This window comes from Sebastes umbrosus, chromosome 6 (assembly GCF_015220745.1).
Source record: "Sebastes umbrosus isolate fSebUmb1 chromosome 6, fSebUmb1.pri, whole genome shotgun sequence".
Lineage (NCBI taxonomy): Eukaryota > Metazoa > Chordata > Actinopteri > Perciformes > Sebastidae > Sebastes > Sebastes umbrosus.
In genome coordinates this window covers 27,076,507-27,089,373 of record NC_051274.1, presented here as the reverse complement: position 1 = coordinate 27,089,373, position 12,867 = coordinate 27,076,507, and the positions used below count along the sequence as shown (strand labels likewise).

Below are 12,867 nucleotides of genomic sequence, written 5' to 3'. Positions count from 1 at the left end.
TGTTGTCCATCGGAGGATCTGCAAATTACAAACAGCAAAATGAAATCAAAGAATTAGAGCTGGAAAAAATGCCTGTTTCCAATTGAAGTCAATTAAGGTTGTGAATCTGTTATGGAAGAAAAAAAGGACACCAGAAAATTAATTGTTAAGGGAAATTAAGTCTGTTTGATTTAGTGCAGCAGATGTGATGAAATCCTTGTTATTCATTTAAATCTGTGACCGCAGGGCAAATCAGACTTCTAATAACTGCATTTATAGTATTTTAAGACTTGCTGCCCTTAAAACTTCCATCCTAAAAACCTTCCCTTCAAGGGTTGTATCACATTATTACCTGATAGAGTCCAAAGTCAAGCCGTAGAGTGGCAACGTAGCGCGTCTCACGGCCGCTGCGGACGTCTCGCAGCTCCAGTTGGAGGTCGTGCCACTGGCCGTCGGCCACCAGGACCTGATCCAACCGCAAACGCACCGGTCTGGTCGAACCCCGGGTTACCGAGAACACCAGCTGACCATTTATTACCTGAGAGGGATCGAGGAACACGAGCACACAAACAAACAGCAAACAAAAGAGAAAAAGAGAGAGTGTGAAGAAACAAACTGAAAACAGTAAAAGAATAAAATAACCTGCCTGGTAGGTAAGAGGAGACTGAGAGGTGACTGTGTGTGTGTGTTTGTGTGTGTGGGAGTGTGAAATCTTGGCTGCACTTCTGCCAAGATGCTGCTAATTCAATCCTGTCTTTGGATGTAGAAATGTGGGAAATGTAAATGCAAACTGTACATCATGTCAAGGATAACACCAGACATTTCAACATCTTTTGTTTTGTATAGAAGAGGATAATGTGTAGTATTAAAACACTGAATAGAACCACAATAAACACGAGACATACAGTAAGTATAATTCCTATAATCAACGTGACCGCCGCTAACACGTTTAGCAGCCCACGCTGTGTTTTACATCCTATGCCGCCTAATGAGATTTGGCTTAAAATGTGCAGCATTGATTTAAATCACAATATCAAATTGTTTATGGTTCACAAGTGGAAGATGATGCTGCCATTTGTGTTTTAGCATTAATGCAGCTAAGCCTTTAGGAGCTTCTGGCAATGGTAAAAGGAAAAACACTGTTATGTTAAGCAGAGCCTCTTCAGCAGAGCCAAAAAGAAAAACTACCAGCCAGAGAGGGAGAGAGGCACTGTGGCAACAATCTCTAGGAATAAGGAAAGGTTTATTGGAAATGTGGTCTCGTTTTAAGAAACTCCATTGAGCCTGGTGTGACTTGAAAGTTGACAACTATGTCAGCCATAGTCTCATTTATTAATATGAAACCATCACAGTTCATTTTTCAGTGATACATTAATGTACAAGTATGTTCTAGTAGTGTATGCGCACCTGGAACAGCAGGCTGGTGTACTGGCCAGCCTGAGCCTGCAGCAGTGTCCCCTCTCGCGCTCTGGTCCTGAACACCAGGCCGAGGTACCAGGGCGTGGAGATGGTCACGTCGTTCTTCAGGTCCCACCAGAGGGCGCTGTTACCCAGGAAGCGATACGGGTGTGGCATCACTGAGGTGGAGGGTGAGAGAAAGCTGGTCAATAAAAAGTACTGCAATGTCCAGAACAGCCACAAGATGTAATTTGAAAAAAGAATTTGACCAAGCAAAAATAATTAGGGATGCGCTAATCTCTATAAACAGATTCCACATTCATATCCATAAAAAAAAACAAACCAAAGCCGATGCGAGTCGAAGCGAGAAAGCAGAAAACGGCGTAGGGTCCGCGGAGATACGACCTGCACCCTCACATTTTAAATCCAAAGTATGTAACACGAGTAAAGTACAGAAAAGCCAAGCTAGACATCACGGCAAAAGCTGCATGCAAACTTCGCCAGGGAAAGTAAACGTCTTCGTATTGCGGTACCGTGCGGTCAAGCCAGCTGTCACTCAAATCTCCGTGGTCAAATCGGTCGACGCTACAACTGTAGAGCACCCATATACTGACATTTATGTTAAATGCATTCAAATGGCCTCGATGGAGCTGACCATGGACGTATAAAGAGAACGGAGCTGACGGGAGAGCTAGAGAAGGACTTGGCGAAATTAGCGGAAGTATACATGTGTGACTACATCCGGTTTTCAAAATAAGGTGTTAACAAAGGGAACTGTATATACCAAGTACATATATGGAAATAAGATTGATTGGATTATATTCACCAACAGTATAAAACATTACACGTTCCTTATAAATTAAAAAGAAAATACCACTAATTTGTGAGGGAAATGTTTCTATTATTTGATTTTTGGGTTACTGGAAAAAAATTAATAAATAATGCCTAACAATGACTGATATATTTAACGTCAGGACATCTCTGACTACATACAGACACAAACTCAAGAATTTTTACTGTATCAATTTAGAGAAATGTGAGATTCAGTGCATGATTCAACTTTTCCCCATAGTCTAATGTAAAAGAAGTTAACAAAAATCGCAATAAATCGTAATCTTGAATCGCAATATTTGTAAAATCGTAATACATTATCGTGATAATATCGAATCAGAAGGTAAGTGTATCATCCCAGCCCTAATGCTAAGTGTAGTGACTATTCATGAATCATGATACCACAGTCTCAGTGTGATGCATTGCAGTTTCCAGTAAATAGAATTAAAGTGAATCATCTATTTCACCTCGTTCGTTCAGTCAATACTTTCAGAGGTCGACACCCAACCATCCATCCAACCATCCATCCATCCATCCATCCATCCATCCATCCATCCATGAACATGCATTTCACTTACACACTCACTTTACTCATATAGTCTAAAAGCCTACAGCTGTGATAGCTCAGCACAAAATGAGGAATTAATCCTGGTCCAGAGGGAAAACATGCTGAAGTGCAGACTGAGGCATTAACCTGAATGAATGAATGAAGTAGCACTTCTGAGTCTAAACTACTGAAGTATGAAAATGTGAAGCAGCCCATTAAAACAGGTTACATTTCTGTAATTCAGCCAAAGTTTAAATAACAAAGAACTATAAAAGTTATAGATAACTTCAGTAAATGACTCACTAATTAAAGTGGCATTATTAGTATAATTACTGCTGACAAATAAAGGCCACAGAATGTCAGACAGAAACTGCCAATTATCTCTTGCTTGTTATTGGTAATTAAACCAAAGCGGCACAATAAATGTGGCATTGTTGAAGGTTGTCATTGGTTGAAAATGCAACATGCAGGGTGAAAATAAACTCATAAAGCTTCTCACCGTGGCTGCAGTCCTTCCCTCCGTACCCGAGGGGACAGTCGCAGGAGAACGTCTCCCAGCTCACCCTGCAGGTTCCTCCGTTCTGACAGGGGTTGGACTTACAGAAGGAAAGCTTGGCGCTGCAGCCTAGAAGAAGCAATAGAGACATTACATCACCGATCAAGTCCCCAAAAATGTATCACCATGATGTGTGTCTCAGCAAATGCATTAAATGAAATGTGATGCCATGGTAAGCTGATAAATCATGATGTTAATGCCGCTCCATAAAACGATTTTCAGTTACTAATATGCATACTTAGAGGGTAATCTTTGCACTCTGTACTACAGTAGGATCTCAAGATTCAAATGGCCTTTACAGTAGCATCCAACTTTGGTTTAAATTTTTAAATTGTACTTGAAAAATCACATCAAATCAAGTTCATGAGTGCATAACAATACACAAAGATGGGATATTGAACCTAATTTTTTAAAACCTCTCATTAATATTTTCAGTTTATCTCACAATAAATCAACACAAATACACTATTGTGTTAACTACTAGCCTGAGGAGATGCTTCACTTAACCCATTTGTGCCCACAACTGACATTTTAAATTTCCTTTGGTGGAAGTGTTCTCTGGGCTTGCCTAAGCACATATGTGAAGACATTTTCAAAATTGGCCACACCGTTGAAAAGTGAGTTTTTCTTATCATACTATATCTGGTATTGGGGCACATGAGGGACTACTGTTATATGCAATATACTCCATTATATTTTAGGAAAAAACAGTAGTCCCATGTGCCCAAATACTAGATATAGTATGTTAAGAAAATGGCTTTATCTCAGAAACTATACCAAGTATTTGATGTCTATGAACTCATGAATATCAAAGATATGCACACATATGCAGTGTAAAAAAATAGTTCATATGGAAAACATTTACACAATGTTAGCGTTTTTCCTTTTTTTTTTTTTTTACAAAAATCCTGACTTTGACTATTGATAAATGTGTGATTTTAGATGTGATTTAAACATGTCAAAGTTGTACTGTTAGATATTTGCCCCAAATTGCCCAATCATGAACAAATGTGAACAAATAAAATCTTTGGGCACAATTGGGTTAATTACAGTGATTTGTATCAGTTTATTTTAATAAACAACTAAAAATGAGGGCCAAATTGGCATTTGTGGACATCGTAAATGTGTCATTGCTCAGGGGTTTTGTTTAGGGGTGTATGTTTAGCAGTGCTGACCGGGGAGCGTTCCATTGTTGGCGATAAACCCAGCCAAGTCCAGCGGCTTGTTGTCAATGTGCAGCTCCTTCATACAGCCGATAAACTCCCTGGTGCCAAACGGGAAGTTGTCCGGTACGTTGGGAACTCCGCCCAGAAACAATGGACCAGTCAGGTCCAGAGACCTGAGAGAGAGGAGGGGATAAAGAGAAAGAGGAGTAAATACGGTGGAGAGGAAACGAAGGAAGGAATGGAGGATTATCCCCCAAGGATGGAGGGGAAGGATGAAGGGAGGGAGGGTAAGAAAGGGAAAAACATGAAAAGAGGGTATGAGAGAGGCAAAGGGATTAAACAAACCCAGAGATTAAATGCGTCATCAGAGGTAAATGTCAAAAGAAAAAAAACGAGAATTCAGAGAATAACAGTTAAAGAGAAATGAGATGACAGTGATGATGTTGAGGGTAATAGTAGAAACAGCAGGGGACGAGAGAAATTGAAAAGATAAGAAAGAAAAGGAGAGACAGTGAACAAACAGGAGATTAAATATGAGACACGGCAAATATCAGGAGAGACGAGGTAAAGGTGGATGACAAGGTAGAGGGAGAGAGGAGACATGAGGTAGAAAGGATGTAGATGTTAGGGGACGTCAACAACAAGTAGCAAAGCAGCAGGCATAAAAAAGGAGACGAAAAACAGTGGAGACAGCCGGGGAGGCAGATGAACAAAAAAGAGATTAAGTCTGAGTTACAGCAAATATCAAGAGAGAACAAGCGTAGAGGCGGATGACAGATGGAAGACGGGTGGAGGGAAAGAAACGGGGGAAATGTGAGGAGGACGATGTAGCGGACAACAGCTATGGGACTGCATGAGCGAAAAGAAAAAACAACAAGAGAAACAGTTGTGTTGTCATTTTGAGAGCATTATCTTTTATTTCCTCAAACGTGAGGTTTTTCTTTTAAGCTCGCTTTGGCGACACACGTCACGTGCCGAGCCAATAAACGCCAGTGGAATGCGAATCGAAAGGAACCCAGAGAGACAAAAGGCGCCGCACAAACAAGAGATTAAGTGCGATTTTACAGCAAATATCAACAGAGAGTGTCATTAGATGTGGAGACAGAGAGAGAGGAGGGCAAGCTGTTAATGGAGAAATGGAGAAGGAATAGAGGAAGAGTGCTGAAGGCCTTCCTCTTTGATCTGTCTTCTCTTCTCTCAGCCTCACTTAGCGCTGACAGCACACAGCCAACGTGATTACAGCTTACAGAGGCAAGGCCAGACATCAACACTATGACAGGGTGCTTTTTGAGTGCATGTGTGAATATGTGTGTGTGTGTTATGCACTTGTTGGCGACGTACATATAGACATTTAGTTTGTTAGACACACACCACAAGTCGACTACAAAACTCTGACAAGGTCAAACAGAGCAGACACTTAAAAGCAACGTAGTGGATTTAAAACTGTCAATTTGAATGTTCATAAGAGAACGAGTGGGAGAGAGACGAGCAGAGAGCGATGACAATGAATGAACATTAACATCAAGCAGAATGAGCCGACGAGTAACAAGAGATACAGACAGACATGAAGGGGCATGAATAAGTCAGACAGTCGTGCCTCGTTAAAGCCTCAGGTCCCTGAAGGTTTCTGCTACAGTCACCTCATCACCCCGATCTGACTAAAAACCAAAATCCTTTCCAACAGCAACAGTCTCAGTTAAAGTTTCAGCTTTAACAGATTAGACTGCTTAAATCTGCATTAAATGGCATGTTACACCTACTTTTCATTTTAAAGCTGTGATCAGCTTACAAGCTTGTTTAAACCATGCTGAAATTGTGATATTCTTAAATTTGATCACATCATTCTCTCTGTTCCTTGATAACATGCATTTATTATACGCGTCAGGGTGCCGCATCGCCTTGTTGGGGTTTATTTCACAACAATGACAATGCTAGCTGTACATTATCCCGCTTATTACACAGCTACTTACTTAAGAAATCAATAATTTGACACAAAAATGGTCTGGCAGAGTCAGACATTAGAACTACGTAAGAAATAACAGACCGTAGAACGCAGTGATTGACCAATCAGAATCGAGCTTTCAACACAGCCATGTAATAACACACAATAACATGAAACTGCCATTATACATGTTATCTTGGGGACCTGGGGCTAGAAACAAATCAAAATGGCAAAAAGAGCTAATCATGAGATCAACATGACAAGGCATCAACTAATCATGTTGTGGGGAACGGGTTGAGTTGCGCCAAAGTACGCACAGACCAGACCCACTCATTCCGTTCTTACCTTTCACAATAAAAGCCCTAGACATATAATATTCGCAGGTGAGTATTTTGCATTTTCGTGTTGTTTATCCGTCACGCCCCTGGTGTGTAAAGGGCTTTAGTCATGTGTTTTATTCTACAAAGCTGTGTGCACATCCTCAATTGTTTGTAAATGGATACAACAATTAGTTCCAAAGTTGCATAGTGATTGTCTGACAGGCATACTCATCAAAGCCAATATTTCTTACTTAGTATAATAATGTTACCACTAATCACTCAACATTATTTACCTGTTAATACCTGTAATCTAACAATCTTTATACCAACAGCTGCCAGCTGGCCGGTGTGCTGCTACACACAAAGACCATCTTTATTGGTTTTAGTGAAAACGGCCTTTGAATATCTGTTAAGCCTGTTAAAGTCGTCTTTGCCAAGAAGCTGGCACATCCTGTGCAAACACCACCCACAGCTCAGGGTCAGTGGCTATTCACAGTCTTTCAGTTCCTGCGCTGGAGGTAAAAGAGATCTCTGGAAGAATTTAGCTGAATACATTTGTTCACTGAGCTTTTCTGAGTCATAGTTATTTCATAAATGTCCGACATGCGACTAAAATTAATTCTATGATGAATTCAACATGGTGTGATTGCAATGACACACAAGATTGTGTTATACTACATTTGTGCAAGTGCATATGTATTACAGCAACACTGCTTTTGGTGTTATCTTCTGATTCCACCTTTACCTTTTTAAAAAGTGCACCATATTTTTCTCGCAAGCCAATCAGAGCAGACTGGGCTTTTTTCAGGAGGGGATCTTAAAGAGGCGGGCGCTAAAACGGAGCGTTTCAGACAGAGGGTGGATACAGGTATATTCAGACAGACAGTATCAGAAAAATAATGTGGTTTTTGAACATTGAAGCATGTAAATATGTTCTAGTAGAAACTCAAAATACAAGTATGAACCTGAAAATGAACATGAAATGTCCCCTTTAAAGAAACCAAAGGTATAAATACAGGAACAAAAGATGGTAGAGGTGAAAAAAAGATAAACTCACTTCTTGCTGCTGGTTTGTTTGCCCTGCGCAGCACAGCTGTAATTTCCGAGCTGTGTACCAAAGCGAAGCGACAACGCCGTATCACAGTCGTCAACGCTCACCACAGCAATCTTCTCATCTGACGGACCCTGGGCCTCGCCGCTCATACTGCGCTTGGGCTGAACACACACACACACACACAAGGTTGACAACACAGTCCCAAAGAACAAAAACAAGACACACCATCACACCGGACAACATGCAAGAACAACAGCATTTACTAAAGAGTTTATATCACTGCAGTCGAACACTACAAAACAACAGCCTATATTCAGTATCCACACTCTACTGTACATCATGTTAGGAAGAAAAGGGGAAAACTTGAGTTAGTAGGACGAGACACAACAGACACTGAATATGGGTGGGAAAATAATGGAGTAAAAGTAGATAGACAACACATTCACTCTTCACTTACTGTCTGCTGGTGAAAGACAGAAGGAGAAACAGAGAGAAAGAGAAAGAAGGAAGTGTACAGTATGTGCACCCTGACACACACTCATACTCACATAGCGTGTAGCCGGCTGAGGAAAATGAAAGAACATGAAGAAAATTAAAGGAGATGTGCGGCGAATATGCATGAATGAAATGGTGACAAGTAAACGCCCACATACATAACGGTATGCACACACAAACACTCCATCTCAGTTTAAAGTGCTTCGTAGGCACGAAGGCTGAGAAACTATTCCGCTGACGCATCAGAAGAGCAGCACAAATAATCACCTAAAAACTTCAAAGGATAACTGACATCAGAAATGCAAAATGGAAAGATCAAAAATCTAAATGGTTTATGACACATAAACGCACCTTGTTGTAGTAGTGGATGTGAACGGTATGCCAGTTGCCATCGCTCACCCCGCCAGGCAGGAAGGGACTCACCTGAGTGGACGATTCGCCTGCAGGCAGACGGAAGACGTGTGTCAAAACATAAGCAGGTAATATTAATAATTTACAGGCACATCTCTATCTTATATCTTTATTTCCAGCTTTACCAAACATATATGTGTGTATATACAATATGTGCAAATAACTGCAGCTTCTTAGCTTATCATGTTTGTGAGCTTTTGACTGACAGCATTCACTCCCTGAGGCTAAGTCTCAATAGATAAATAGTCTTTTTATAAATAGAAAAGAAAAGAAAACTCCTGCCAAAGCGGGGATCGGTGTCACATGCTATCTTGAGTGCTCTGCATGTGACGGCTCAGGTGTATGGATGGTAATGATTTCAGAGGCAGTACGTCTGATACTGTTAATTTGTTGGCAATGGTCAGCATGGTAAAGAAGCAGTAGGAATACGATGGCTGAACTACTGTATATACTACAGTATATACATGTTTGCTGAAGTCCCTGACTGGAAGTTAACCATCTTATCCAGGGGTTTCGAAGTCTGAGACTGTACCCCGCCCCCTGAATTTACTTGATTAGTTTTGCTCAATCCCTGGATGTCTATGGAAACATGATGATGTTATTTGATCCCATAGACACTCAACAATTGAGTCAATATAGCCTAATATTGCTGTTTGACATAACTTCAGACTACACCAAATACATAACAAGGTCTGTCCTAAGGCATTTATTAGTCTCTGACTCTGGTAAAAACAGTAAAATTCCCCAAAAGTACTGTATCTTTGAACTATCTCTTTAGCCAAATCACACATTTAGGCTATTCTATGTGATCTTCTTTTGATAGCTAATGTAATAACTAGCACTGTCCTTGACCAAAGAAATTCTTAATTGACTTACATTCATACGTTTTTGATGACTAATCGATTAGTTGATTTAATCAACAGATCTGTAAAACTGAGTTTCTCCACAAAGAATCGCAGAAAAGCACCACTTTAAATCTTATGTTTACCAGAGATGTGCTCATACTAAGTTTCTTAGAAATAAGTCATTCAGCATGAAAAAAGCATTAAAATAAACTACTAACTGACTAAAGAAATCTTCGTCTATTCACTGAGCATCCCCTGAAACTCTTTGGAGCCACATCATTCTTTCCCCGTGGGAATGTATGGTCCTTATAAACAGAGAAATACTAGAGCACAGAAGCACAATCACACATGAAGACATATCGTACCTGTGGAGTATTTGAGCACCACTTGTCCTTCTTGAATCTCCAAGGCGATGAAGTCGTGTTTCTCATTGAAACGTCCATTATAGAAGAGAAGACCGCTGCTCTCCAGGGTGGCAAAACTAGAAAATGCACACACACAGAAACCCACGTCTATAATAAGTTTATTGATGAATATAGTGTATGCAATATGAGTATTATTATATTTCTACAGTACAATACAGTCTTAACTCTGGCTTGGTTAATGCAACATTTGACCCATACAATATCTAATTTCACATTACAAAACAAAATCGACTCCTTCAAGCCTCCTCATACGCTTAGTATGGAAGAACAAGAGGTATTCAAACTGCACTACATTTTTAAACCACGTTGCTGCAGGCTTCTACTCACTCCACTAGTCTATTTTCCATAGCAAGGCCAAGGGGACGTGCCGAAGCCAAGGCTGCCATGTTAACACACGCTGATCAAAAGAACTCTTAGTTTTTTTTGATACTACAGCACAGATGACAAATCTTACCTCCTGGCAACAAGATGCAGAAAGATTCCCACTGCAAAAAATGTCCACTCTCATCATAAAATGTTTTGAAAATAAATGTCTTACTTGCTGGTTTATTAACTGGTGGCTCAAAATCAAGTCCTTGAAGAAGAATATTCCGGCTTATTCTTACTTTCTATCTGCATTTTACATGCTTGGCTTAAACATCCACCAGGGATCAATGTGACTGTAACAATAGACGCGTTACTGCAATAAAGCAGTGTTAGAAATACTGTACTGTGGAGGAGAGCATGTCATCACCATTTCCGTTATGACAATTTTATACTGTTATCTGAGAATGTTGTCATTGTCTAAAATAAACCCAGGGTTATTCAATAGCAGGCATGTGTCTTGTTTTCATGGCTCTGCTGTAGTTCCAACAGTGCTTTAGCATCCTATCATAGTATGCAGATATAATTTCTTCAAGCTACCAAAAATAGTCGAAATATAGTGTAACCTGAGCTTTGCCAGAGTAAACGGTGACTGTGAGTGGATTCAGTGAAGTGAAGATGCAGAGAGGATGAAAACAAATACTGTGTATTTACTATAAGATGACTGTTTCTCTTCAAAGCAATAAACCTCAAAATTGTCAAATGTTTACTTCCCCCATGCTTTTGGCTCAGCAGCTACTGACAACTTCTAACATAGCTTCAGCACCTTTGTGCACCAATTCTCCCCGACATGATTTGCATACATCACAATTTTGCAGTATAGGGACATATCTATACTGTCACAGCCAAAACAGAGCCACATAATACCCGTCATACTTTCTGAAGCAGAGTTACAACTACAGAAAAACGTCTGAAGCAGCTTTTGGATGAAAGATGAGAAAGTAAGATTTTTTGCAGTGGAGAAATGAAATGCTGTGGGAGAAAGTTAGTGACATGAATAATGATTGAGTCCTGTTTGGCCCTGATGTGAAAATCAGGCCAACGAGTGTAGCTGGCAGCAAACAGGAGGCTAAATAAAACACTGATGTCAGGGGAAGAAGCCTGACAGTCAGCGTGTCTACTGTAGAGCTGGACACTAGTGAATCAGTCCACATCAGATAACTTTAAAGTAACTTTGCACAGCAACAATAGGAACAAGATCAAAGGCTTCACTGTCTTAAAAGGCAAAATCTATTAATGTGGTGCCATAGAGCACCACAGAAAGGCACTGAATCTGTAGTTGATCCTGCAGACTGAAGTTGAAGCTCCCAGATGTGAATGTGTTCGACTGAATGAGGAGCAGGGCAGTGCTGAAAAAGACCATAGAGTACCCGTTCAACAACAGCCCCTCCTTTCTCAAGAGCACCTTGATTGTAGTTGTTGAAAGGAAAGAACTTTACTCACTTCAGCTGTTGGGAATTTTAACTAAACTGCCCCCATTGCTGCCAACACTTGTCTACATGGGAGTCTTCCAGGGGAGAAATTCTACCACATAACCTCTTAGGAAACTTTCACAAACCAACATTTGGTCCATTTTAATCACACTCTGGTGCGTTTCGTTTTGGCGGTTGTGAACGCAGTAATCGTACTCTGATGCAGACCAAAAACTAAATGGAAATGGTCCAAGATCACCTCTCACTAGCAGTCCAACTTTCAAAGCGGTTGCACTTTGAAAGGTCAGCGGCAACCAAGATCAAAGTTGAAAAAATTTTAACTTTGAGCGCAGCACTCATTGGCGAGTTTGAGCGGTGTGCCACGCCAAGAGTCGAGCTTCCACCTAGTTGGGCGGCACCTATATTTCTATAGGAAAACAATGGCACAGCCAGCGCAGAGCGATTTTACCGCTGATCATGTGTAGACGGCTTTAACGCGCTTTCACAAACCAACATTTAGTCCATTTTAATCAAACTCTGGTGCGGTTCGTTTGGGCAGTTGTGAACGCAGTAATCGTACTCTGGTGCGGACCAAAACCACTTGCGAGACGTCCTATCGGACTGTTTTCAAGCGAATCAAAACGCACGCTGCCTGTGCGGGCATTTGTTGAGATGGGCACAGGTTAACATGAGTGAAAGAGGACTGACCTGGACTTCTGCAGAAATCCGATGTTTGCTTGACAAAAACTTCGACAGCAACATATAAGTATAAGTCTGTGATTCCCTGCATAGAAGTAGGAGCTCTCGAGACGAAAAAGATAAATTTGCTCCTTCGTACACACCCCTCAGGAAATCATTTTTTTTATTTGGTCCGCTTTAATTTGTGCACTGTGAAACCGAAACAGACTAAATAGAAAACAAACCAAAAGTATTAATTTCACTCTGATTCGGACTGGCCAGACGGACTACGGCTTGAGAAAGCGCCAATTCTCATAAAGTAACATCACACTTTACTCCTTGACTTAACATCACTGCCCAACTGGTGGTCACAGATCAATGGAACAAATCACATGTAGTGTCTTTATACACTGCACTTTATGCAAATAACCTCATTTGGCAAGAA

The 12,867-nt window shown here is 40.6% G+C and overlaps 1 protein-coding gene across 2 annotated transcripts in view; it reads right to left on the bottom strand.

Moving 5' to 3' along the window:
* celsr3 (cadherin, EGF LAG seven-pass G-type receptor 3) overlaps positions 1 to 12,867 on the bottom strand; it is a 125,538-nt gene that overhangs the window by 59,792 nt on the left and 52,879 nt on the right. Inside the window, exons 5-12 of one of the 2 annotated variants that reach the window (XM_037772995.1) lie at positions 9,910 to 10,025; positions 8,640 to 8,728; positions 8,342 to 8,356; positions 7,797 to 7,954; positions 4,487 to 4,650; positions 3,255 to 3,380; positions 1,387 to 1,556; positions 332 to 517 (exon numbers count right to left, since the gene is read on the bottom strand). In XM_037772995.1, coding sequence (XP_037628923.1) covers positions 332 to 517; positions 1,387 to 1,556; positions 3,255 to 3,380; positions 4,487 to 4,650; positions 7,797 to 7,954; positions 8,342 to 8,356; positions 8,640 to 8,728; positions 9,910 to 10,025 — 1,024 coding nt within the window. The remainder of the gene's footprint in view (positions 1 to 331; positions 518 to 1,386; positions 1,557 to 3,254; positions 3,381 to 4,486; positions 4,651 to 7,796; positions 7,955 to 8,341; positions 8,357 to 8,639; positions 8,729 to 9,909; positions 10,026 to 12,867) is intronic. The other variant, XM_037772996.1, reaches the window with a different exon arrangement.